Below are 26,066 nucleotides of genomic sequence, written 5' to 3'. Positions count from 1 at the left end.
TTGATAGCACTGAAGAGAAATGCTGGAAAAAGATCTTAAGACAAAGAGAAAAAGAACAGACCTAACACAAGGGTGTTTTATGTGCCAGAAATTTACGCAACAGCATTGTTTCTGAAATTTGTAACTGTCTTGACAAATAAAAAACAACCATTGACAACCACCAGTGAATAAAATTTTCCCTGTAGAAATAGTTCAAGCTACATAAAACAGTAATCACTAACCTCCCCTTTACAAATATTTGTTCTTTAAGTACTTGTGGCACCTTAGAGACGAACAAATTTATTTGAATGCATCTGATGAAGCAAGCGGTAGCTCATGAAAGCTTATGCTCAAATAAATGTTAGTCTCTAAGGTGTCACAAGTACTCCTTTTCTTTTTGCGAATACATAATAACACGGCTGCTACTCTGAAACCTGTTCTTTAAGTATTTCCTTTGTTCTACGGTTTTAGAATTTGTTCTGTACATTTGTCACCTCCCCATGCTCTGTGTCCTACCTCTACTTTGAGGCAAGATGACGATGATTCACCTTTTAGAAATTCAGATTGGAAACAGATTTCAGGATATGAACTTTAGCCCTCCCTGTACAAAAGGGGCACAGAATGTAAAACTCCAAATTTGGGCTCTGCATGTCCCTCTGCTTTTGCATGCCCACCCGATTTTCCTCCCAGCAACAATCATCAGGGCTTACATGGATACAGAGCTGCCACTGCCTGCAGGCTCTCCAGCCCCGAGATAAACCCACTCCACAGTGTATGAAAGCCACTGAGGTGGGGGGCAAATGTCAATGGCTCAACAAGATATGGATTCTGATTCCTTCTTAGGCTCCCTTGCCCACAACAACATGAAGCAGAGCGCCCACACAGCAGTTCGCAGAGCGGAGAAAGTTCTCTCACATACACACCATGTAGCTGCCTGTCATGCCAACAGGCCTATCCCACCCATGAAATAAGCTGCATCCTACAATTGATTGAAATGTAGAACAGAGACTTTCTGCCTTTGATGGATTGTTATAAGTTATTTTAGATGTTATCTAATGTCAAGAAGAGACCACACCAAGGACTGTGGGGGGGGGGAAGATACAAGCACTGGTGATATTCCTTAAGAATGAGAAGTACCAAGGGGAGTACCACGAATGTTGCAAGGCTTTGGATTCCTGCTGTGAATGGCATTTAACTAACATTTACCTTGGGGAAAGAGAGGCAGTGTATGGAAGTTCTAGTAGGGAAAAGACAGCTGGTATACAGAGCAATGTTATTGTTGTCCGTATCCTTGCTATACTTCATATTCTGGCCCTCTAATTTTCACTTGCTGACATGCAGCAGCAATCCCACTGAGAAACAAACTCTTGCTTACCTCTGCAGGTTTTCCAACATGAGAGTTCAACTGTGTCTGGACAACTGAACAACTGGGGGAAGCCCAACTTGAAAAATAGACGCTCTATAATCATCTCTCCTCAGGAAAAAAAAAAAAAAAAAAAAAAAAAAAAAGCTAGCCTATGGATCTGTATAGCAAAACCCCCCAAATAACGGGCTGGGCTTCTAACTGAAGAGATGACAATTCCCATGTTTGTCCTTTAGGTTTGTGCATCCCACTGTATGGCCCATAATTAAGAGATATGCTTATATAACTTACTGAAAAGATCCTTTCATTCTATTGAGGTTGGGTGGCTGGTCTCAAATACTGAAATCATACAAGAAGTTTAATGGCAAATCTGTTGCAGAAGCACACGTTATACTGGAGTGGGGGCTATGGCTAAGAGCTATTCCCTCGAGCACCCAATGCCACCATACTTTTTGACCCTGTTCTAAAACCCTATTAAACCACCTTTCACAACCAGGTCCTTCCTCCAGCCCTCCTCTGAAGGATTAGGGCCATTTCTGCCGCTGTTGTACTGAAAGGCATATATCCCAAAGACAGTTGGAAAAGCGGGAGGGAGGGGTGGAGGGGGGGGGGAAATACCTGTATTCTCCCCAAAATTTTGTTGAAATAAAAAAAAAAAAAACTGACCAGCTTTAAACGTGACACTTTGGTAACAGGGGCAACTGAAGAGATCAGAAATGGAATGTGCATGGTCTAATCCAATGAGACAGCATGGGGAAACTTGTACCACTGCTGCTGTACTTGCTCTGTGAATAGACTGAAGACTTAAAATTTTCCCCATGGACATTCAATTCACTAGTTAAAATAAATAAAATATAGAGATCCCCAGCACCAACATGTTGTGCTAAATTCCTTTCATCCTGAAGGTGGCATCTCTTCAAGAATCTAAAACTCAGAGTAAAAATTATAAAGGTGGCAATATCCATTGCTCCTAGACAGATTCCAACCAAAGAACTAGGAAGTCCTGCAGTCAGAATCCCAAGCGTGGATCAAGCACGTAGCTGTATATAATGTCACCTGTGCAGGGGTGCTGGAACAATCTGTATAGTGGGGGTGCTGAGAGCCAGTGAACCAAACTGTAAACACTGTACGTGATGGAAACCACTTCAAGCCAGGGGATGCGGTGGCAGCACCCCCAGCACCTATGCCAACCTTCCGGAAAGGATAAGCCTCCTATTCAGGTTGTATACATTGCAACTGTCCTGGTCAGGAAGCATTTTAAAGGCATTTTGTTTGTAGATACATACTTGAAAATTTTATTCTTGTCATAAACTGGTGGATTTATAGCCACAGGCAGTTTCTCCTTGTTTTTGTTTAAAATAGCCTAAAAAACAAAAGAAAAAACAAACAAGTTTGTGTTAAATAGAGTGAGAAAACTTCCATCAAACCTCACAATCTTAACGTGTTAAAGGAACGTATACAGTAATTTAGGCCAAAATTGAATTGATTTTTTTTTTTTTTTTTTTAAAAAGTGCATGGAAACAGAGAAGCTGTGAAAAAGAAATAATTAAAATTAACAAAAATGCAAGAGGTAAAAAATTCAATGGGACGGAAAACAGTGCTTGGATGTTTTATTAGTGTTGGCATATAGAAGTTTCCCTGAAGCACAAACACTTCAGAGTTCATCCTTCCTCCTTTCTCCACTCCTATATTTAAATAAATTAAAAAAATAAAAAATTAGCATCAGGTTAGATAGAAGTTCCCTTGCACACTTGGCCAATTACATTGTCTTTTAGCAAAAGATAAATTAGAGTCCTAAGGGAGTTTGAGAAAAATTGATTTTTTTTTTTTAAAAAGACAGCCAAGGTATAGCTTAACTGCATAAATGATGGTTTAATGTACTGTAAACTGGGGAGGCAGCCAGAATATCAGAAGGCTGTGTTGACCTAACTCTGCTCCTATTAAAATAAATGGGAATTTTATCACTGACTTCAAAGGCATTAGTGGTAGACTAACACGGAGTGCTTTGGAAAACCCCATCCATGATGTCATTGGCATATTTGACTGTAAAATACAAAATGCCACACTCCATTCATTGCAGCAACCTGCATCAAAGGAACTGTGTGGGATATCTGGGATGAGAAGCAAAGGGTCTCTCATGCAACTGGAGCAGTTGCACCTATGAATTAGTTCCTTTGGATACAGTTACAGCAGCTCTTGAAAATGGAGATTATACACTGATGCTGTCCCCACATAGGACACTGCTGGGACAGGAAATCTAGTTCAGATACAGGATTCTAATCCTTAAAATTATTGTTGCTGGGGATTCAATTACTTATAATTAAAAGATGCAAACAAAAAGCCTAAACAATGGATTAGATGGAGAATGAATGGATGGAGACTGGATTGCAGGAATATAAATTACTTCTTGTTTTCACTGCCCAGTGAGAAAGAAGTCTGCACTTTAAATTGTAATCTTCTGCTTTTAAAATACTTCAAAATACTGTTACAGAAATCAAATTACTCAGTGTTAATAATATTCCAGTTTAAGTTATAGCTTTTTTGTTTACTTTGTTGTACTGTTAGTAGTGGGTAACAGTGAGATGATTAGTGATCCACCAGCCACATGCTTCTGTGTTAGAAGCATCATGTCTGTGACGCTCCTATACAAAATATTAAAGCCTTTCAGATCAATGTAAGGGGAAATTGGCCTTCTGATTCAAGACAGGACAGATTATTATTGTAAATTTATGCAGCAGAATTTGAAGGAAACCTCAGTAAAGTAAGATGCCATAAAAGTTTAATGAACTGTAAGTGGTTAGTTACATATTATAAATAAAATATTTTCAAGTTGGAGAAACTGTGAGTGAAGTTAGTTGTAAAAATATTTTTTTATGTAAAATATGAGTTGCAAATGTGTTCAGGGAAGTTTTCAGATATTTTGCACTCATCTCTAAATTTTGCTTGGCTGCATAAAATGGATGGTGTCCTATCTTGGTGTACAGGATGGTCATCAAGCACCCAGAGTTACTTTGCACTGGTATTTCATCAAACTGATTGGTATGAAAATGCAACATGCACTCACGCGGCCTGTGCTTCGGTCAACTGTTCCCATGACAACTCTTGTGGGTACCAGAATGAGATGGAAAAGAGAATAACTGGGATCTAAAGGTCATCTCTCTTGTAAAGATGTATTGCGTTGTCACAGATAAAATGACAACCAGCTGCAAGAAATGCTACTTCTCTAACTTAACCTGATCATTATAAAACCGAATTAAACTGTGCACAGAAATGCCTTATACTGAGCTCAAGGCACTTTTGCCCAAAAAAGCAAACATTATCAAAATTAAAAGTGAAATGTTGCTCCTAGTCTCTAAACCAAGAAAATACAGCCCTCCAAAAACAAATACTATCCCCTCAAAAAAGTCTGACATATGTAATAAGAGACTGAATATTTTTGGTATTTTCATTTGTTTGGGTGGAAACAGACTAATCTGGTTTCTGACTGGTCACTAGTTACCAATATTACTTCCTTTGTTTTATAAATTAGTTTTAAATGCAAAACATACTTTGATAAACTTTTCTTTTTCCTTATCACAGAGATTATGTATCCCCCATATTTAAGGTAGCTTTATTTAATTTAATAATTAAAAAAACCCACAAACCCAAAACACACACACACTGTTCTGTGCATTTTTAATTGATTTAGTATTTCCATCCAAACTGAACCTGAAAAAGTAAAATATTAATCTAGTAAAAAGATAAACATACACAGATATAACATATTTTCCTGGTTAGCAAAAAATAGCACCAGATTTAGTGTAAAGGTTATGTTTAGTTGCAAATTAACATTTTTAAATTGTTATTCACCAATAAGATTCAGCCTCTCTTAAATGGGATAAGTTATTTTCTTAAAAGCAGTATAAATGCAAAACATGATTAAAATAAATTATTTCAATCAAAAGTTTCCCAACAGCTGATTTAAACCATGATTAAAATCAATCCACCCTATGACCAATCAACAGTTTCCACAGATGCATAAAAGTTAGGCTCCTGTTTTGGAAAGTCTTGGCACATTTTTTTGCAGCCCTATTGGCCAAAAGAGAACATTCACTTCACACCCTTACAATATAACCAAGTTCTTTGTCACAGCACACAAGCTCAAAAGGGAAGTATTTGTGGGAAAGATAATTGAAAAGCAGAGTCATCATCTTGGAAATGTTGTCCCTGCTGAAGTATTTAATTGGTTTAGAATTGTAACATAAAATGAATAATGAGGCTGGAAATAAGATTTTGTTCCTTGCATACAAAGATTAATCTTCCTATATTACGGGATTGACCAAATATTCTGTAACAATAAATCCAATCGGGACGAACCTATTTAGCAATTTCTCCAACTGCTGAATTAGCATGATGAATTTCACATAATTTGGTTTACGGCATGTCAGAAGCCTTTGAACTAGACTACTCTGTGCCTCTGTTTGGATGGGAGATAGCAAAGGGAACTGCAAGATGTGGCAAGTCACTAATGTTTTAGTTTTAGAACTGCTATATATTTTTATTTCTGGCTTCACTACATCTCCTTTGTCTTATATAGGATTTAAAATTTATATAAGGCAATATTTTAGAAATATTATGAAATCTTAATACTTCATATTGCAGTCAGGAAGAGAAACAAAACCAAAGCAATTCCAGGTTTTAAGCTATCGTCCTAATAAAAGAGACCCTAAAAGCAAAGATTCATTACAATTATACCTGGTAGTGATCTTCTGATGGCTCTGGGGTAGAATAGTTAACATCCAATACCTCAGTAGGCGCCCACGGCAACAACATACACTTCCGGATTAAGCGATCAGTTTCCCCATAGGCATAGTCACGAGTCACTTCCTCTACCGGGGGTAGGGGGGGGGGGGAAAATGGGATATAAAAGTAATTGTAGGGTTGCTAGTCATTTTCCAACAACAATCTTCCCATACCACGTTCACGCAAATGACATAATTAAACCATAAATTATGTGACAACTGCAATGATTAAAAAAAAAAAAATGTAGTTTGTTAAAATGTGTAATTTAAAATGTTACTTAGGCTGCTCCCTGTGTATGCATTCTGATAGTGTTAGCTATATGTTCAAATCTTAATTTTCCTCCCCACAGGAGCTCTGCCTCATTCAGTGCACAGGACAGATGACGGGCACCAAATTAAGGCTACATGCGCAGTTTTAAATCTGTCATTTCCTTACTTTATTTAAGCTGCGAAGTAAAGCACACAATGTCCCTGTAATGTAGTTTGTGTAATTTTTGTATCCACTGCTGTCTAACGAAAGCAGTCCAGATGGACAACGAAGAGAAACTCTCCAATTCTTTCTAACAACAACAACAACAACATTATTCCTGGGCAGAGGAGGGCCTCCGCATCCTCTTTAATGCGAGTCACGATGCGAGTGAGAAGTTATATCTATCATATGGTTTTCCATTGAAAAGGTAGAGGTATTAGTGTTTTAAAAGACACACAGGATGTTGGGAGGGTGGGGGTAGTTTAAGTTTATACCAGAATTGTGGTAAGCTAGAATTGGTTTGGTATGTAAATTCAGCTGAGTTCCAAACTTTGGATAAAAACAGATAACTTACTTGATGTACAGACACTTACCACCAGTTTCAAGATCCCTTAACGGCCAGAGAACAGTGTAAGCAATTTGCTGAGGAATGTAAAACAAAGGTGCTGTTGCAAAGGTAGGCTCATCTGAATGCTGAATTCGGGATCCAAATTCATCCATAATATACCAGACAGGAACCTTCTCTTCTGCAGTCTGGGAGGGAGCGGGGAAGAAAGACACCCCTTACACATCATGCTATTAAAAGAATGCCGCAAGAAAGAAGGGGTTAGGGGTTCACGCTAAAGCCATACTACTGTGCTCTGTTTCAACTGACCAAGATTTAACGATTTTCCAGTGAAGAAAGAACTGATGATAGTATGAAAGTTAAGACAATTCTGGATTAGCAGAAAGTGTAGAATAGTAATAATAATACCTAGCTCTCGTATAGCGCCTTTCATCAGTTGATCTTGAAGTGCTTTACAAAAGGAGGTCAGTATCATGATCCCCATTTTACAGATGGAGAAACTGAGGCACAGAGAGGTCAAATGACTTGCACAAGGTCACCCAGCAGGCCAGTGGCCCAACCAAGAATAAAACCCAGATCTCCCGAGTTCCAGTCCCCTGCTCTATCCTCTAGGCCACCCTGCATCCCAGAAGAGTAAGTTTAAAAAAAACCAAAGAACACAACACTTAAAGAAGTGAGTTATCCTAATATTCCCTTTCACAGCTTTGTTTGTCAGCATACTTCACCACAGTATCTATCAGAATCACACCACAATGTATGATTACTGACTGCTAACAAAAGCACTTAACGCAAGTTTGCTTGCTTAACTGTATGTTGCCTTATTTTGGTATAATAGAGAGTTTATTCTCTTGTAAATTAAAGGAAAATGTTTAAGAAAGGAAAAACAGCCAACAGATTTCTCATTCTTCTAACTCCTCTTCTTTGCTGAATGCGCTTCCTTGTTACATGAAACTTCTCATAGTTTAAGAGGGAAACCTTTATGGGTACCCCTTTGTTAAAATGTTGGCAGCTTGTCACTGCTTTTTACAATTGCAAGGCACTTGCTATCCCTCTTCTGAGCAGCAGTCCATTCTTAAATGGCTCAAAAAGGAGTGTTTTTATATTGGAGAGAGACATCTGTATTAGTTATCCATGTATGGGTATGATTAAATTCAGGATCCAGCAGAGCAGTTCAATATTCTTGATTAGAGGAGTCACTTACCCCTTGAGACAGCTGGTATGTCTGGTTGTATTTCCACATTTCTTGCAACACCTGCTCAATAGCTCCCTCATCCGCGACCTCTCCATGAAAGTCTATTCCCATGAGGTTTGCCATTCTGTGAAGCAGACCGGGAACGTGCAACAGCTGCTGGCGGGCATGTTCAACACGGTATGTCCAGGCATGGTCGATAAGGAAAATGCTAAGGATAGAATTTTAGTAATGTTACAACAATAAGCTTCTTGTCTACACACATACAAAACAAGATGCATTTGTTGAGAAGAGCCTTCTGCAAGAAAGCACAGCCTAACAGCCAAGTTATTTCTTCACCAAAATGAGTTTTTTTGCATCACTAGAAGTAGGATTATCTTCCTAGTATTCCCTCGGCTGCACTAAGTGTACTTACAGTAACTATGATTTCCATAAAAGGTATGGTTGAAAGTTCAAGTACAGAAAGAGAAACTCAGTTTACAATCCTGGATTTCCTCTGAGGCCTCTGATACACCAACCTGCCTGCCCCGCTCTCCCCCAGTCTATAAAATGGAGCGAGCAGTGCTCACCTTCCAACGAGCCTGTGAAGAGTAATTCATGTTTGAAAAAGGAAAGTGTTACATATTATGTTTGACAGGATTAGATTTTTATTGGTAAATGTCAATTTCACCATATACACACAAACCAACATAAAAAATTTTCATCTAGAATAACTCAAATGTACAGATAAGCAAAGAAAGAAAAATGTTGCTGAAGAACTTAGTTTGATTTAAGGATATTTATTTTGTATATGTTGACATGTGATACTGACAATCTGTGTTTTAACGGCTATAAACCTTCAACTTTGAGTCCCAGTGTCTAATGTTATTAAATATTGGCTGACCCCCCTACTGTCCGGAACACACCACAATGTCCCATAACTGTGAAAATTTCAATCACTAAAAATAGAACAAAAATGCTTAAAAATAAACACTGATATCATTCAAAATTATTTTAAAAAAATTGAATTCTCCCAAGCCTATGCCCACAATTGGAACACATTATTTAATAAACGTATTTGATTGATTGATTATGGAACTACTGGGTAAGAGCACATTGCTCAAACAACCTCAGACACTAAAAAAAGAGAGAAATACAGGAGCACAACTCAATCCCACTTACTAGAAATCTCAGTCTATTTTTATAAGCTGCTCAAGAGTCATGAACATCAAATTCCCACTAGTGTTCAAGTAAATTAGGTGTCCATATCTCATTGATTGCTTTGAAAGTCTTGCTCTAACACCTCAGAAACAATGTGGCATCACCTGACCATCAGTGCCCCCTTTTGGATTGCAGGAAGTTCATCACAAAGGATTAGTAGAATGACTTGTTTTAAAATGGGAAATATTTACGTGCCTTTGGTTAGAACACTCTCTCTCACACTGATCTGGTTTGATTCCTTTCAGAGTTCTACTAAGTAAAGAGATTCTTGAGGAAAACCAAACCAAACATTTAACTCTCACATATAATGCACATTATTGGCTTCTATGTCTCATATTCCCTGAAAAACAAAAAGCTCTAGCTTTTAAATTAAAAGAAGAGAGAGGTTAGAGGCAGCACTTTAATATCTCACCCTTGGAAACCTAGTTTCAAAACTCTGATTAGGTCACAAATGTGTGAACGTTCTGGTCCCAATCCAGTCACACACAGTTCAACAAGTTGGTAGTTTACACTCAAGAGAAGCACAAGACTATAATAGCTGGGGGGTTTGAATATCAGAATTTAGATGTCTGAGTAAATTTATAAATGTGATGGACTGTTAGTACCTTCCTTCACTATGTGTCTGCCTGCTTGAGCCAGTGTTAGAATTTATAAATACTATTTATAAATAGGATTTATAAATACTAACTTTAGAGGAACAACAACGGCAGGTGTTCCCTGACTCCAGGTCAGTGTCCCTACATGGGTGCAGGACTGCGGTGAAGGTGCTCTCCGGCTGCCCAGACAATGCTTAATTTGTGCAGGGCTCACCTTTTTCAATACAAGCCCTGCAGTGCTTAATTATCTACTTGCCCTGAACTGCGGGACTTCATTTTAGAGGTCTTCCTTGGGACAGCTGATTTTCTTTGAAACGTTACTGTGTAAAAACATTAAATCATCCAGAGTTTCTGGCTTAAGTGAAGTGTGATTCTCATTAATTGTGTGCCCAGGTACTGAGAAGGCTCTCTGGGAGGGTGCACTGGGTGCTGGGATAGAACACACGAAACCGTGCAACTCGGCTGAGAAGGGGAAAGTTGTGCTTGTGTTGTCTCCACCAATCCAGCAGTTGTACATCTCCATTCTTGGTCAGCTTCGGGGGATACACTGACACTTGCTCATTGTCACTTCCACAAATCGCTATCCAAATCCTCAAGACTCTGTATGTGACTATTTCGTTTCCTTTGGTGATGGCCTCTGTGTAGCTGATGAAAGCAGAATAAGATTAATTGCAGGAATATTTCTCTGCTGCAATGAGACATTCTTCTTGGTCTCTTGATAAACTTCCTGTCTCTCCTCTTCAGTGAAAACTTTCATCCCCTTCATTTGTGGGTGCAGAAAAACCACTACTCTGTGCACGGGCTCCATTTCCATGAGACATTGCAAGGCTGGGTTTGTGTTGACAGACTATCTACATCAGTGGTGGAAAAATGGAGATGAGTTTTTGGCCTTTTGTACCAAATGGGCACCATGTGGAGACTGGGCTGTGATGACTGCTCTAGCATATCCGATGGTTCCTTGAAGGGCTGAAGGAACTCTATTAAGGTGCTTAAGGTCTTGTGGTCAATGCTATCAATGAGCTGAGTATCCCCCTTTTCTGTCAGAATTTCATAGATGCTGTTCCACTGCACCGCAATTATCTTAAACAGGAGTAGTTTGCTGTTCCACTGTGTTGCTATATCTCCTTTTGGAGACTTCTACAGTCTGCTTTGAAGTGCAGATCTCCTGAAGTAACACGATTTCAGCATGTGTGGATCAGTTTGGTCACTGCTTCCTATTTCTGTTGCTCAAGTATGGTATTTATAATGTGCACTGAGCAGCTAATTTGCACATAGGACTCGACGGCTGCAACCATGTTTGCTCCCCGGGCCATAACGAAAACCATCGGGTTGGTACTGCTATGTATATATAAAAAATAAATCTTCTGAGTGCCCAAGAAACAGCAGATCGAATGTTCTCTGCAGTTTTTGGTTTCCTGCTCTCAAACCGAGTCACACTTGGGAGTAACTGTTTGTTACATACAGTCATAACATGGTGGAGCGGGTGCTTTGTGTGACTCGGTTTGAGAGCACCCGCTCCACCATGTTGTGACTGTATGTAACAAACAGTTACTCCCAAATATGCAACCTTTCTGTAATCATCCACAGATCGAGGGTAACCCCCTCCACTCACTGTGCCAAGCATGTTTTTCAGCTCCAGCTTCAGATTTGTTTTCTTTTTTCTTATGCCACAAGTGCAGCATGCAGGGCTAACGTTATGGTATGTGCACATGCATCCATCTGACCATATCTGGCACCCATGTTAATCAAACACTGAGAAAATGCAAGGAAGCCCTTGCCACGGACTACCTCGAAAGGTCTTACATCTGTTGCTACACACTTCAATAATTCCTGAGTCACACTTGTCTTCATGTCTCATGTGATAATGACACATTGCTTGGTAAATATCTTCAGCAAACTGGATCCTGATGCTGGTCTACATTTATGTTTAATGGTCTACATTATTTATGTTTAAATAATAAATAATGTAGACCAGAATCAGGTTATGTTCAAATAATTTTGAAGTACTGGTTTTATGGCTACTAAAAGTACAAATTTTTTTGCGTGACACATGCAACACATACAGACACAGTATCCCCCTTTTCATTAAAATGGCATCTGAATGTATGCCAAATTGATGATTTGCCTCTCATTTCCCTTCAAACTCTATGCACCAGCACTTAATTATTTCTTTCCAATTTCTTTCTCCATTGACCACTGGCTTTTCAAATACAGAATGTGGAAACTTTTCTGATGGCAACTGGCAAGGAAGTGCAGAGGGGTGATGCAACAGTGACAATTTCAATTTGAGCTGACAAACCGACAACATGATTAAAAAAAAAAAAAAAAGAAAAGTGAACTTTCACCTGTATTAGCTGAATCTGAATAAATGGGGTACATAGGGTGCAAATTGCATGTTACAAGCCATAGAGTGCATGGTACAGAGTGCAGCATACAAGGTGAATTGCATAAGATACAGAATACTGTGGAGGTAAGGTAGTATATATAGTACAGTAACTCCTCGCTTAACGTTGTAGTTATGTTCCTGAAAAATGCAACTTTAAGTGAAACGAAGTTAAGCGAATCCAATTTCCCCATAAGAATTAATGTAAATAGGGAGGGTTAGGTTCCAGGGAAATTTTTTTCACCAGACAAAAGACTATATTTTATTACACACACACACAGTATAAGTTTTAAACAAACAATTTAATACTGGTACACAGCGATGATGATTGTGAAGCTTGACTGAGGTGGTGAAGTCAAGGATGGGATACATCATAGGGGACGCCTTATTGCTAAATGATGAACTAGCAATTGGCTGAACTCTCAAGGGTTAACCCATTGTTAATGTAGCCTCACACTCTAAACGGCAGCACGAATGGAGGGAGGGGAGACAGCATGGCAGACAGAGACACACACCCTGTGTGTGTGTGTGAGAAAGAGAGAGAGATGTGCATTGCTCCTTTAAGTACGTTGACGCCACTCTTAAGTACATTACCTTTTTAAGTTAATTAGCAAGCTGAAACGGTAGCTGCTGACAGGAAGCTCCCTCCGTCTGAGCCCTGTCTTGTGTCTCCCCGCTCGATGGAAGATGGGGTAAGCGGGGTGCAGGAGCAGGGGGAGGGAGACACCCTGACATTAGCCCCCCACACACACAGCAAGCAAGAGGCTCCCGGGAGCAACTCCAAGGCAGAAGGCAGGAGCAGCACATGGCAGTGGGGGGAGGGACAGCTGAACTGCCGGCAATTGGTAGCCTGCTGGGCGGCTGCCGCACAGGGAACTTAGGGGAGCGGGGAACTGCTAGGGGGGCTGCTGGTCCACCCTGGTTCCAAGCCCTCACCAACTAGCTATAATGGGCTGCTCTTCCTGCAAGCAGTGGACAAAGCAGGCGGCTGCCAAACGACGTTATAAGGGAGCATTGCACAACTTTAAATGAGCATGTTCCCTCATTGATCAGTATCAAATATAAAGGGAAGGGTAACCACCTTTCTGTATACAGTGCTATAAAATCCATCCTGGCCAGAGGCAAAACCCTTTCACCTGTAAAGGGTTAAGAAGTTAAGATAACCTCGCTGGCACCTGACCCAAAATGACCAATAAGAGGACAAGATACTTGCAAATCTGGAGGGGGGGAACAAAGGGTCTGTGTCCCTGTGATGCTTTTGCCAGGAACAGATCAGGAATGCAGCCTCACAACTCCTCTTAAGTTAGTAAGTAATCTAGCTAGAAATGCGTTTGATTTCCTTTTGTTTAATGGCTGGTAAAATAAGCTGTGCTGGTTGGAATGTATATTCCTGTTTTTGTAACTTAAGGTTTTGCCTAGAGGGATTCTCTCTGTTTTGAATTTGATTACCCTGTAAGGTATTTACCATCCTGATTTTACAGAAGTGATTCTTTTACCTTTTCTTTAATTAAAATCCTTCTTTTAAAAGAACCTGATTGATTTTTCATTGTTTTTAAGATCTAAGGGCTTGGGTCTCTGTTCACCTGTACCAATTGGTGAGGATTATCATCAAGCCTTCCCTAGGAAAGGGGGCATAGGGCTTGGGGGGATATTTTGTAGGAAGAAGTCTCCAAGTGGGCTCTTTCTCTATGCTTTGTTTAAAACGCTTGGTGGTAGCAGCATACGGTTCAAGGACAAGGCAAAGTTCGTACCCTGGGGAAGGTTTTAACCTAAGCTGGTAAGAATAAGCCTAGGGGGTCTTTCATTCAGGTCCCCACATCTGTACCCGAAAGTTCAGAGTGGGAAAGGAACTTTGACAATCAGCAATGTAACAATGACACAACGACACAACGTTAACTGGGACGACTTTAAGTGAGGAGTTACTGTACAAAGGTGCCTCATGCAGTCATATAAGCTTTCTGTGCCTCTTGCTACTTATTCTGCTGTGCACCCCGTAAGCATCATTAAAGGAGCTTATCCTGTCAACTCAAGAGTCAGCTCTTGCTCAAATTATGCCTTCACCGATGCATAGGACAATTTGCATAAGTGTGAGGACTAAACTTAGCCCTGAACCTCTCTTGTACTACGGAGATCTCTCGTCAGTGGATTTCATTTCCCTTAGGCAGAAGTGGTGGAGTAGATGCTGCATTAAATGGTTTCAGAGTAGCAGTCGTGTTAGTCTGTATCTGCAAAAAGAAAAAAAGGAGTACTTGTGGCACCTTAGAGACTAACAAATTTGAGCACAAGCTTTTGTGATCTACAGCTCACTTCATTGGATGCATGCAGTGGAAAATACAATAGGTAGATTTTATATACACAGAGAACATGAAACAATGGGTGTTACCATACACACTGTAATGAGAGTGATCAGGTAAAGTGAGCTATTACCAGCAGGAGAGAAAAAACCTTTTGCAGTGATAATCAAGATGGGCCATTTCCAGCAGTTGACAAGAACATGTGAGGAACGGGGGGGTGGGGGGTGTGTGCGTGCGAATAAACACGGGGAAGTAATTTTACTTTGTGTAATGACCCATCCACTCCCAGTCTTTATTCAAGCTTAAGTTAATTGTTGCAAGAATAGGTACCTGGGTTAGTGGTTCTGTTGTGTGGTGTGTGGTTGCTGGTGAGAATTTGCTTCAGGTTGGGGAGCTGTCTGTAAGCAAGGACTGGCCTGTCTCCCAAGATCTGAGAGAGTAATGGGTCATCCTTCAGGATAGGTTGTAGATCCTGGATGATGCGTTGGAGAGGTTTTAGTTGGGGGCTGAAGGTGATGGCTAGTGGCGTTCTGTTGTTTTCTTTGTTGGGCCTGTCCTGTAGCAGGTAACTTCTGGGTACTCCTCTGGCTCTGTCAATCTGTTTCTTCACTTCAGCAGGTGGGTATTGTAGTTGTAAGAACACTTGATAGAGATCTTGTAGGTGTTTGTCTCTGTCTGAGGGGTTGGAGCAAATGCGGTTGTATCGTACAGCTTGGATTGTGTGGTGTGGTCTGGATGAAAGCTGGAGGCATGTAGGTAAGCATAGTGGTCAGAAGGTTTCCGGTATAGGGTGGCGTTTATGTGACCATTGCTTATTAGCACCGTAGTGTCCAGGAAGTGGATCTCTTGTGTGGATTGGTCCAGGCTGAGGTTGATGGTGGGATGGAAGTTGTTGAAATGAGGGTGGAATTCCTCAAGGGCTTCTTTTCCATGGGTCCAGATGATGAAGATGTCATCAATGTAGCGCAAGTAGAGTAGGGGCGTTAGGGGATGAGAGCTGAGGAAGCGTTGTTCTAAGTCCGCCATAAAATTGTTGGCATACTGTGGGGCCATGCGGGTACCCATAGCAGTGCCGCTGATTTGAAGGTATACATTGTCCCCAAATGTGAAATAGTTATGGGTGAGGATGAAGTCACAAAGGTCAGCCATCAGGTTTGCTGTGACATTATCGGGGATACTGTTCCTGACGGCTTGTAGTCCATCTTTGTGTGGAATGTTGGTGTAGAGGACTTCTACATCCATAGTGGCTAGGATGGTGTTTTCAGGAAGATCACCAATGGATTGTAGTTTCCTCAGGAAGTCAATGGTGTCTTGAAGACAGCTAGGAGTGCTGGTAGCGTAGGGCCTGAGGAGGGAGTCTACATAGCCAGACAATCCTGCTGTCAGTATGCCAATACCTGAGATGATGGGGCATCCAGGATTTCCAGATTTATGGATCTTGGTTAGCAGGCAGAATAGCCCTGCTTGGGTTCTAGGGGTGTGTCTGTGCAGATTTGTTCTTGTACTTTTTCAGGGAGTTGCTTGAGCAGATGGTGTAGTTTCTTTTGGTAACCCTCAGTGGGATCAGAGAGTAATGGCTTGTAGAACGTGGTGTTGGAGAGCTGCCTAGCAGCCTCTTGTTCATATTCCGACCTATTCATGATGACGACAGCACCTCCTTTATCAGCCTTTTTGATTATGTCGTCAAAGAGTTGTTTCTGAGGCTGCGGGCGGCATTGTGTTCTGCACAGCTGAGGTTATGGGGCAAGTGATGCTGCTTTTCCACAATTTCAGCCCGTACATGTCGGCAGAAGCACTCTATGTAGAAGTCCAGTCTGTTGTTTTGACCTTCAGGAGGAGTCCACCCAGAATCCTTCTTTTTGTAGTGTTGGTAGGAAGGTCTCTGTGGATTAGTATGTTGTTCAGAGGTGTGTTGGAAATATTCCTTGAGTCTGAGATGTTGAAAATAGGATTCTAGGTCACCCCAGAACTGTATCATGTTTGTGGGGGTGTAAGGGCAGAAGGTGAGGCCCTGAGATAGCCCAGCAGAAGCGTCTGTCCTAAAAGTATAGCTGGATAGATTAACAATATTGCTGGGTGGGTTAAGGGAACCACTGTTGTGGCCCCTTGTGGCATGTTGTAGTTTAGTGTCCTTTTTCTTTTGTAGGGAAGCAAAGCGTGTGTTGTAAATGGCTTGTCTAGTTTTTGTAAAGTCCAGCCACGAGAAAGTTTGTGTGGAGGGTTGGTTTTTTTTTTTTTTTTTTTTTTTTTTTTTTTGGAGACTATCCAGTTTTGAGAGCTCATTCTTAATTTTTCCCATTTGCTGTATAGGATGTTGATCAGGCGGTTCCGCAGTTTCTTTGAGTGCGTGTGGCACAATCTGTCAGCAGTCTGTGTGGTTTGTAGATTGTAATGGATTTTTTACCTTCAGTCCTTTTGGTATGATGTCCACCTGTTTGCATTTGGAATGGAAGATGAGGTCTGTATCTGTGAGTTTTTTCCATTAAGTTGATGGATTTCCACTCCATAAGGCTAAATTCAGTGCCTTGCATAAGGACAGGTTTCAGAGTAGCAGCCATGAAAGTCTGTATCCGCAAAAAGACAAGGAGTACTTGTGGCACCTTCGAGACTAACAAATTTATTTGAGCATAAGCTTCCGTGAGCTACAGCTCACTTCACTGGATCCATGCAATGGAAAATCCAGTGGGGCGATTTTATATACACAGAGAACATGAAATAATGGGTGTTACCATACACACTGTAACGAGAGTGATCAGGTAAGGTGAGCTATTACCAGGAGGAGAGAAAAAAAACAAAAACAAAAAAACCTTTTTTCGTGATAATCAAGGTGGACCATTTCCAGCAATTGACAAGAACGTCTGAGGAACAGTAGGGGGAAAAATAAACATGGGGAAATAGTTTTACTTTGTGTAATGACACATCCACTCCCAGACTTTATTCAAGCTTAATTTAATGGTGTCCAGTTTGCAAATTAATTCCAATTCAGCAGTCTCTCAGAGTCTGTTTTTGAAGTTTTTTTTGTTGAAGAATTGCCACTTTTAGGTCTGTAATTGAGTGACCAGAGAGATTGAATGGTTGTTGAATGTTATAATTCTTGACATCTGATTTGTGTCCATTTATTCTTTTACGTAGAGACTGTCCAGTTTGGGTTTCTAGGTTGTATGTTCCCAGTTGCAGAGCTTTGTTGAGATACAAACCTCTCATTACGCCACACTGGCTGTACTTTCACCTCTTCTGGAACTAGAGATCTAAAAAGGCAGGAAGCAGTTGTGTGAAGCACATATGCTCCCAGGTCTACAACTACTGCACTGCCTTTTCATAGCAAGCCCAAACCAAGCCAATCTCATTTTGGAGGCACTGCCCACTGCCAATCACCAAGACAAAAACAAGCCACACACTTCAATGACAAAGCTACAGGCTACTTCATTTAAATGAATGGGCAATTACATACACAAAGAAGCCAATATAGGCTTGCTAAAGCACAAGCTTCCCCCCTCCAAAGCCCCCAAACAAGCAACAGGGCTTAAAGAAATAAATAGGCAACAGAATTAAATATATGCTTTGCTGGGGGACTGCCTTGGCAAGTTTAGGCTGCTTCCCCACCTTAGAGATCCTACATTCCCTCTTCCCCTCCCTATCCAGGGAAAGGGGAGGTGATAGCTCAAGACAGGCAGCAAAAGCCCCCATGCTCCTATCTAGGCGTTTTAAGCAGCCAAGCAATTTAGGAAACCTCTCTAGACTTCATTGCCCTATCAGGTCCATTGGAGAGGAAGGCTGCTGCTTCTGCAGCATAAGTCAGCATGGGGGAAATATAGCCTTTGAGATCCTATATTTAGAGACCTGCGCCATACAAAATTTGCATCCATATTCAGTCCACGAGCTGCAAAAATGGCCCACAGATATCTACATTTGCAGCTATCCACAGATATAAAATGGATATCCGTGGATTTGCAGGGCTCTAATGATGAAACTGCTGTTAAGACAACTGTAACTAATCATGGACAACTGTCTGCTATTCGTAACAGAACAGAGACTACCAACTAGCTATCCAGTAGTCTCTGCTCCCCAGTTCGTAAATACTGATTTCTGATCATGCCCTCCTACATTCTAAAGAGAGACAACAGTGATCCTTGCAACCTGTAACACCCAGAGCTTTGGGACACAGTGCTACCTCGCTGCCTCAGCAAGAGTGAGCTGTGTGTCACCTCCCTCCCACACCAGTCTTCCTCACTAGAAAATTCCTCCAGACTCTACCAGTTTTAACCTTTCCTAGGTTCACAGTAACAGTCACTGAATTCCAGCCCCTGAGCTCCATAGAGATGTGTCTCTGCTATGCATAGCCCATCACTGCACATTCCCAGAAGATATGAAGTTTGTTGCTCCTTTAAAGACTCAATATACTTCAGCTCATTAATTTAATTGGGGGTTGACAAACATTTATTTCAATCACAGTACTGAATTAGTGTATATTAAAAGTTAGACAAGCTTATTAAACAAGAAGTCATAGGTTTCAGTGATACCAAGTTGTAGGGAGCCGGGGTGGCTCCCCTCTGAACCAGAGGGTAAAGAGCCACCCTCTGAGCCTGAGTGGGCAGGGCCAGGCCAAGCTTCCGCCAATCCCCGGAAGGGGAAGGGTGGGACAGGAAGTACAAAGGGCGGGGCCCTCTGCCCAGTGAGGAGAGCACCAGGGAGGGAGACAGACACAGGCTGCTCCCTCGCGATCCTACTGCTGACCCAGGTGAAGCCCTAGGCAAGGAGGAGCCTGACCGGGGGGGAAGGCCTGTAGCAACCAGGGCTGACGGCCGCTGAATACCCAGAGGACCTGGAGGGGCCTGACTGCAGCCCGGGCCAGCGTGAGTCCAATACCGAGGGGGAGCGGGGGTGGCCCGCAGCGGAATACCCGGAGGAACCAGAGCTGCCCGCAGTGGATTACCCGGAGGAGATGGAGGGACCGGAGCGACCTGCCTGAGAGAGACCGGGAGGTGGGGCCGAGGCCTGCCACGGAGACCATTGCTCTCCACCGCCCCTAGGGGCTTGGAGGACCGACCGACGCCTGTCACAAGTGGTGGAGAATGCGGGCAGGTGACCCCAACCCCTGCTGAAAGGGGTGAGTCAGAGGGCGCCTCCGAAGCTCCCCTATTGGAAAGATGGAGATGGAAAGGCTTATCATCAAGTTCCTGGCTGAGAGCCAGCAACAGCAGCAGCACCAACTCGTGCAACAGCTGGGCGCCCACAGCAGCAGTTGCTCCAAACCCTGGGGGCCCAGCACCAGGAACAACAAACCCAGTGCTTCCAGCAGCTTGCAACCCTGTGGTCGGGCCATGGTGGCGCTCAACCAGAGCGGGCAGCCACCCCGACCCCTCCCGTCCCACCGATCCGTCTGGCCAAGATGGGGCCTGAGGATGACCCAGAAGCCTACCTAGTGATCTTCGAGCGGGTGGCCTCAGTGGCTGGTTGGGCGCCTGACCAATGGGCGACACTCCTCGCCCCATACCTGACGGGGCTAGCCCAGAAGGCTTATCGTGGGCTCCCAGATGATGAGGACTGCATTTATGCTTGTGTGAAAGCGGCTATCTTGGATGCCTTCGACATTACCCCGGAAACCTTTTGGCGACAGTTTCGGGAAAAGGTCTACCCACCGGGCGCCAGACCCCGGGCGGTGGCCCAGGAACTGAAGGACGCGGGTACCCGATGGCTCCAACCTGAGCGTCGAACCGCAGCTGAGGTGACAGAACAGGTCATCCTTGAGCAATTCGTGCACATCCTCCCACCCCAGGGGAGGGCTTGGGTGTTAAGGTACCGGCCACAAAGTATGAGCTCAGCCGTCGCGTGTATGGAGGACTTTCTCGAGGCTGAGGCCTCGATAGGACCAGCCACCCGCCCCCCAAACCCTGGACCCAATGCACAAAAACTTGAACGGAGAGGACCCACCTCCCAAACCAATGCACCCCACCATACCCGACGACCAGAAGGCGGCAGGGCCGAGTTTTCCCGACGGCCTAAGTCAACACCACTCTCCGGCCCTGGACGCTTAACCCGACCACCAGGTCCCAGCCCACTCTGCGGCCCCACTGGTGCCCCCACGCAGCTGGCGTGCCCAGAAGTAGGAACTTGTTTCCGATGTGGCGAGTATGGGCATCTGCAACGGGGCTGTCCGGCAATGGACTGCAACTTTGGCCTGGTGTGTGCCGGGGAGCGATGGGCCCATCTGCCATGGAAGTCGCCGGGGTCCCCGTGGTGGGTCTAGTCGATTCGGGCTGTGGGCAGACCCTTGTCCGCCAGGCGCTCTTCTTGGACCCCCAGCGGACCGTCGGGGAAGTACGGATTCAGTGCATCCACGGAGATGTAAAATCGTACCCCACGGTGTGGGTCCCCATTACGGTGCATGGAGAAACGCAGTTAATGAATGTGGCGGTGGCGTCATCTCTCGCCTATCCAGTGATCCTGGGCCGGGACTGGCCAGACTTCGTCGAGATGCTCCAATCCCTACCCACCAAAGAGGCGTTCGAGGGAGCCCCGCCTGAGAAGAGGACAGGACCTGACTTGAGCTCCGACCCTGGAGCGGAACCAGGCCCCACCCCCGGGCAGGAGGGCCTGGAAATAGCGGGTCCCCCTCCTGACCTGGTGGACTTTAGCCGAGATCAAAGGGAGGATCCTACGCTCCGGTTTGCCTACGAGCAGCTGGCCCGGGTGGTTGGTGAGGTCGTGGAGGCGCAGCGCACCACCCAGTGGCCCAGGTTTGAACTCAACCACGATCGGCTCTACCGCCTTGACCGAGACCCCCAGACCCAAGAGGTCCGGACCCAACTCGTGGTCCCCCGCATCCATCGTTGGGGTGTCCTGAAGCTTGCACATGACATCCCGGCTGCCGGCCATTTAGGGCAGGAAAAAACTGTGGCCAGGGTCCTGGCCAGGTTCTTCTGGCCCAGCGTCCACCGTGAGGTGAAGGAGTATTGTGCGTCGTGCCCGGACTGCCAACATGCAGCCCCGGCTGGGGTACGGAAGGCCCCCCGGTCCCATTACCAGTCATAGGTGTGCCATTTGAGCGGATAGCAATGGACCTGGTCGGGCCTTTCCCAAAAAGCATGGCAGGCCATCAATACATCCTTGTCCTGATGGACTATGCCACCCGCTTCCCGGAGGCCATCCCCTTAAGAAGTATCACTGTCCGCACTATTGCTGCGGAGCTCGTGAAGATCTTCGCAAGGGTGGGCCTCCCACGGGAGATACTCACTGATCAAGGAACCAACTTCACATCTAAGCTGTTCCGCCAGGTATATGCCCTATTGGGGATTAAGAAATTGCAGACCGCGGTCTACCATCCCCAGACTGACGGATTGGTCGAGTGGTTCAACCAGACCCTGAAGGGGATGTTGCGGCGTTTCCCCACCCAGGATCTCCGCCAGTGGGACCAGCTGCTCCCTCCTTTACTACTGGCGATTCGAGAAGTCCCACAGGCATCCACGAAGTTCTCCCCGTTCGAGCTCCTCTATGGGCGGCGACCCCGCAGGGTGTTGGACCTCTTGAGGGAGACTTGGGAACACAACCCGTCCGCAACACAGGGTCTCTCGCAATATGTCTTACAACTGCAGGGGCAGCTGGCGCCGGCGGGTGAGTTCGCGAGGGAGAACTTAAACACCGCCCAAAGAGCCCAGGAGCAACACTACAATCGGGGCGCCCAGGCTCGATCATTCAGGCCACGGGACTGAGTACTCCTCCTGCTCCCCTCGGAGGAATCAAAGCTTTTTGCCCGCTGGCAGGGTCCGTATGAGGTCCTCCGCCAGGCAGGGCCGGTAACTTATGAGATTCGGCAACCTGGTCGCCGTAAGGAAAAGCAGATTTATCATGTGAACCTCTTAAAACCTTGGCAGGACCAGGAAGGGCTCATAGTGGCCCCATACCCCCGGAACTGGGGCCCCAACCACCCGAGGAGTTGGATAATGGTGAACCCCAGCTAGCAGAGACACTTACCATCGAGCAGCAAGAACAGGCACTCTCCCCAAGACGTTCACCATGAAACCTGGGCAGACTACGCTCACCTACCATGTGATCCAGACGGAACCCAGTGTGGTGGTCCGAGACACAACCTGGCCATTGCCGAGGCGAACGCGGGAGGCCATAGAGGAGGAAGTCCAGGCGAAGTTGGAGCTGGGTGTTATTGAGCCCTCCCAGAGCGAGTGGCGGATCCCCGTCGTCCTCGTACCGAAACCCGATGGGAGCTGGCGGTTTTGCATTGACTTCCGGAGGGTCAACGCCATCTCAAAATTTGACGTCTATCTGATGCCCCGCGTCGACGAGCTCCTCGACCAGCTCGGGAAGGCCTGTTATATCACCACTTTAGACCTCACCAAAGGGTACTGGCTGATCCCCTTGGAGATCCAAGGAGAAGACCGCGTTTGCCACCCCTTTAGGGTTATACCATTTCACCCAGATGCCTTCGGCCTACATGGGGCCCCGGCAACCTTCCACCATTTGATGGACCGGGTGTTGCAACCACACACGAAATACGCGGCGGCCTACCTGGACGATGTGGTCACCTATGGCAATAACTGGGAGGAGCATCTTAACCAAGTAGCGGCAGTCCTCCGGGACCTCCACGCAGCTGGGCTGACGGCCAACCCGAAAAAATGCCGAATCGGGCGGGAGGAAACCACTTACCTGGGGTACACCTTGGGCCGGGGACAGGTCTGCCCCCTCATTGGGAAGGTCCAAGCACTCCAGGAATGTCTGGTGCCAACCATGAAGAGGCAAGTACGTCCATTTTTGGGCTTAGCTGGTTATTTCCTGCGGTTTGTGCCCCACTTTGCAAGCATTACGGCCCCGCTAACAGAGCTCTTGACCAAGGACAGTCCCCGCCGGGTGCATTGGTCCAACGAGTGCGAGACAGCCTTTCGAACCATCAAAGAACGGCTGTGTAGCGATCCAATACTCTTCAGCCCTGACTTTCATCGTGACTTTATTGTCCAGACAGATGCCTCAGGCGTTGGGCTTGGGGCGGTCCTCTCACAGGAGGTGGATGGGGAGGAACACCCGATTGTTTACCTCAGTCGGAAGCTGTTCCCCAGAGAACGGAACTACTCAGTCGTGGAGAAAGAGGCCCTAGCTCTTTCTATGGCTCAATAAGATGAAGGACAATAATGCCAGGCTGATGCGATGGTATCTCGCTCTACAGCCCTATGCCTTCACAATCCACCATCGGGCGGGACGAGACAACGCCAATGCGGATTTCCTATCCCGCCTCGGAGAAGGTGGGGATGCCAGCTCCGAAGATCGGGAGCTGGATTTGAAGGGTGGGGTATGTAGGGAGCCAGGGTGGCTCCCCTCCGAACCAGAGGGTAAAGAGCCACCCTCTGAGCCTGAGTGGGCGAGGCCAGGCCAAGCTTCCACCAATCCCCGGAAGAGGAAGGGTGGGACAGGAAGTACAAAGGGCAGGGCCCTCTGCCCAGTGAGGAGAGCACCAGGGAGGGAGACAGACACAGGCTGCTCCCTCGCGATCCTGCTGCTGACCCAGGCAAAGTGGAGCCTGACCGGGGGGAAGGCCTGTGGCAACCAGGACTGCCGGCCGCTGAATACCCAGAGGACCTGGAGGGGCCTGACTGCAGCCCGGGCCAGCGTGAGTCCAATACTGAGGGGGAGCGGGGGTGGCCCGCAGCGGAATACCCGGAGGAACCGGAGCTGCCCGCAGCAGATTACCCAGAGGAGATGGAGGATCCCGAGCTGCCCGCCTGGGAGAGACTGGGTAGGAAGTAGCCCAGGGGCCCAACTACACCGTGGGGTGGGTGTGTTTGGTCAGCGGGTGTGGATTGCCCTGCTGACCCAGCGGCGGGACCTTCGCCTCCCGCCACTGTCAGGGCCCTGGGCTGGAATGCAGTGGAGGTGGGTGGGCCTGCGCTCCCTTGCCTGAGGGGCGTGCTACTGACTCTTGCCAGCGCTCCCCTGCCTGAGGGGCACGCCGGCAAGAGTCAGTAGCGCGCCCCTCAGGCAGGGGCGCTCCGGCTACTGACTCCGGCTGGCACACCTTCCCGCTAATTCCCCAATGCCCGGGAGGTGGGGCCGAGGCCTGCCATGGAGACTATTGCTCTCCATCGCCCCTAGGGGCTCGGAGGACTGACCGATGCCTGTCACACAAGCATAGGGAGTTAAGACAGAAAGGGTTACAAACAAGTAAAAATGCTTTTTCCAATAGCTAAGACCTACATTAATAAGTTACAGTCTTTGTTCGAGGTAGTTGCTTGAAAAGGAAGATGGTGAAGAAACAGCTGACTAGCTCTTAGCCAGGATCCTCACACAGTCCAAGGTGCTGGCTTTCCTGGTCTCCTCAGGTGAAGGATAACGTAAGGATTTGTTCCCCTCTGCGTATAGTTCAGTAAACCTTTGAAATGCATCCCAAGATGAAGTTGCTTGTCCCTGCTGCGTGTGGGCACCATGCGGTCTGGTGTAGACTTCATGCTGTCTCCCCCACGGCCCCCCCCCGATGATTTTTACAATGCAATGGTTTCTTTCTGCAATCTTTGATACAGATGAATAGCACACCGAATTTGGCCACACCCTGGCATGAGAGGTTAGGATATCTCCCAAAAAAAAAAAAAGGAAGAGGTTATTTATCAACTCCTCCTGACATCCCTGGTTTAAACATCTTTTGGTCACAGACTTTAAAGTGTAATATCCGTGACTATATATAATTCCACATATAGCATTCTCACATACATTTCACAGTGATGTTACTGACCCATGGGTTATTAAAGGATACCTCACAAGGCTTATATTGTCCAGATATCATTCAAGTAGTGTGTAAGGTATGAATACAGGGGTGTCTAGGATCACACAATCAAATACAATTTGTGAGGCTCATTTTACAAGATGCAGACAGTTCATCTTTCTGAGAATTAAATTCTTCAGTAAAGAATAATTATGGGAAGGCAGTTAAACAAACAAGTTTCAGAACAAGTGACATACTCAATCACTTCAGGAGTGAAAGTTATTCAAATAAGGAGATTTGGCATAAATCTGAAGACTAGAACCTACCTATTGGGATTTGCTGCTTGTAGCCCATTCTCATTTGTTACGATAACTTTGTAACAGAGTTCGTTTCCAGGATTTGGTTTCTTTTTCAATTCGCCTTCAATTTCTTCATTATCATCATCTTCCTCCTCCACCTCCTCTACTTGCATTATTCCAAAAAACTCACCAGCATCAAACACCTGAGAATGAAAGCACCATATAACCAGAAGCATTCAGTTGAAGTGGTAGCACTACAATCTATCCTGAAGTTACCTGACATACACAGTCCAACGTTTAGAGGTTCTGGCTAGTCAAGTTTGGCCTGTGATTCAATAAACATTTTGCGTTTGGAAAAGAAGAGGTGGAAAGTCTATTGCACAAACTTATTCTTTCCCATTTTTTGGGGGGGTAGGGGTTATTAAAAAGATTTCGTTTACATTGGCCTGGTCTACACTACAAAGTTAG

General features: G+C 45.1%; 1 protein-coding gene across 1 annotated transcript in view; it reads right to left on the bottom strand.

Moving 5' to 3' along the window:
- TTLL12 (tubulin tyrosine ligase like 12) overlaps positions 1-26,066 on the bottom strand; it is a 65,660-nt gene that overhangs the window by 22,817 nt on the left and 16,777 nt on the right. The window contains exons 2-6 of the mRNA XM_077825845.1: positions 25,626-25,801; positions 8,140-8,338; positions 6,967-7,126; positions 6,077-6,210; positions 2,629-2,705 (exon numbers count right to left, since the gene is read on the bottom strand). Of these exons, the coding sequence (XP_077681971.1) occupies positions 2,629-2,705; positions 6,077-6,210; positions 6,967-7,126; positions 8,140-8,338; positions 25,626-25,801 (746 nt within the window). The remainder of the gene's footprint in view (positions 1-2,628; positions 2,706-6,076; positions 6,211-6,966; positions 7,127-8,139; positions 8,339-25,625; positions 25,802-26,066) is intronic.

The sequence above is a fragment of the Eretmochelys imbricata genome, chromosome 1 (genome assembly GCF_965152235.1).
Source record: "Eretmochelys imbricata isolate rEreImb1 chromosome 1, rEreImb1.hap1, whole genome shotgun sequence".
NCBI lineage: Eukaryota > Metazoa > Chordata > Testudines > Cheloniidae > Eretmochelys > Eretmochelys imbricata.
The sequence above is the reverse complement of the archived record's forward strand: the minus strand, read 5'-3'. Positions and strand labels throughout refer to the sequence as shown.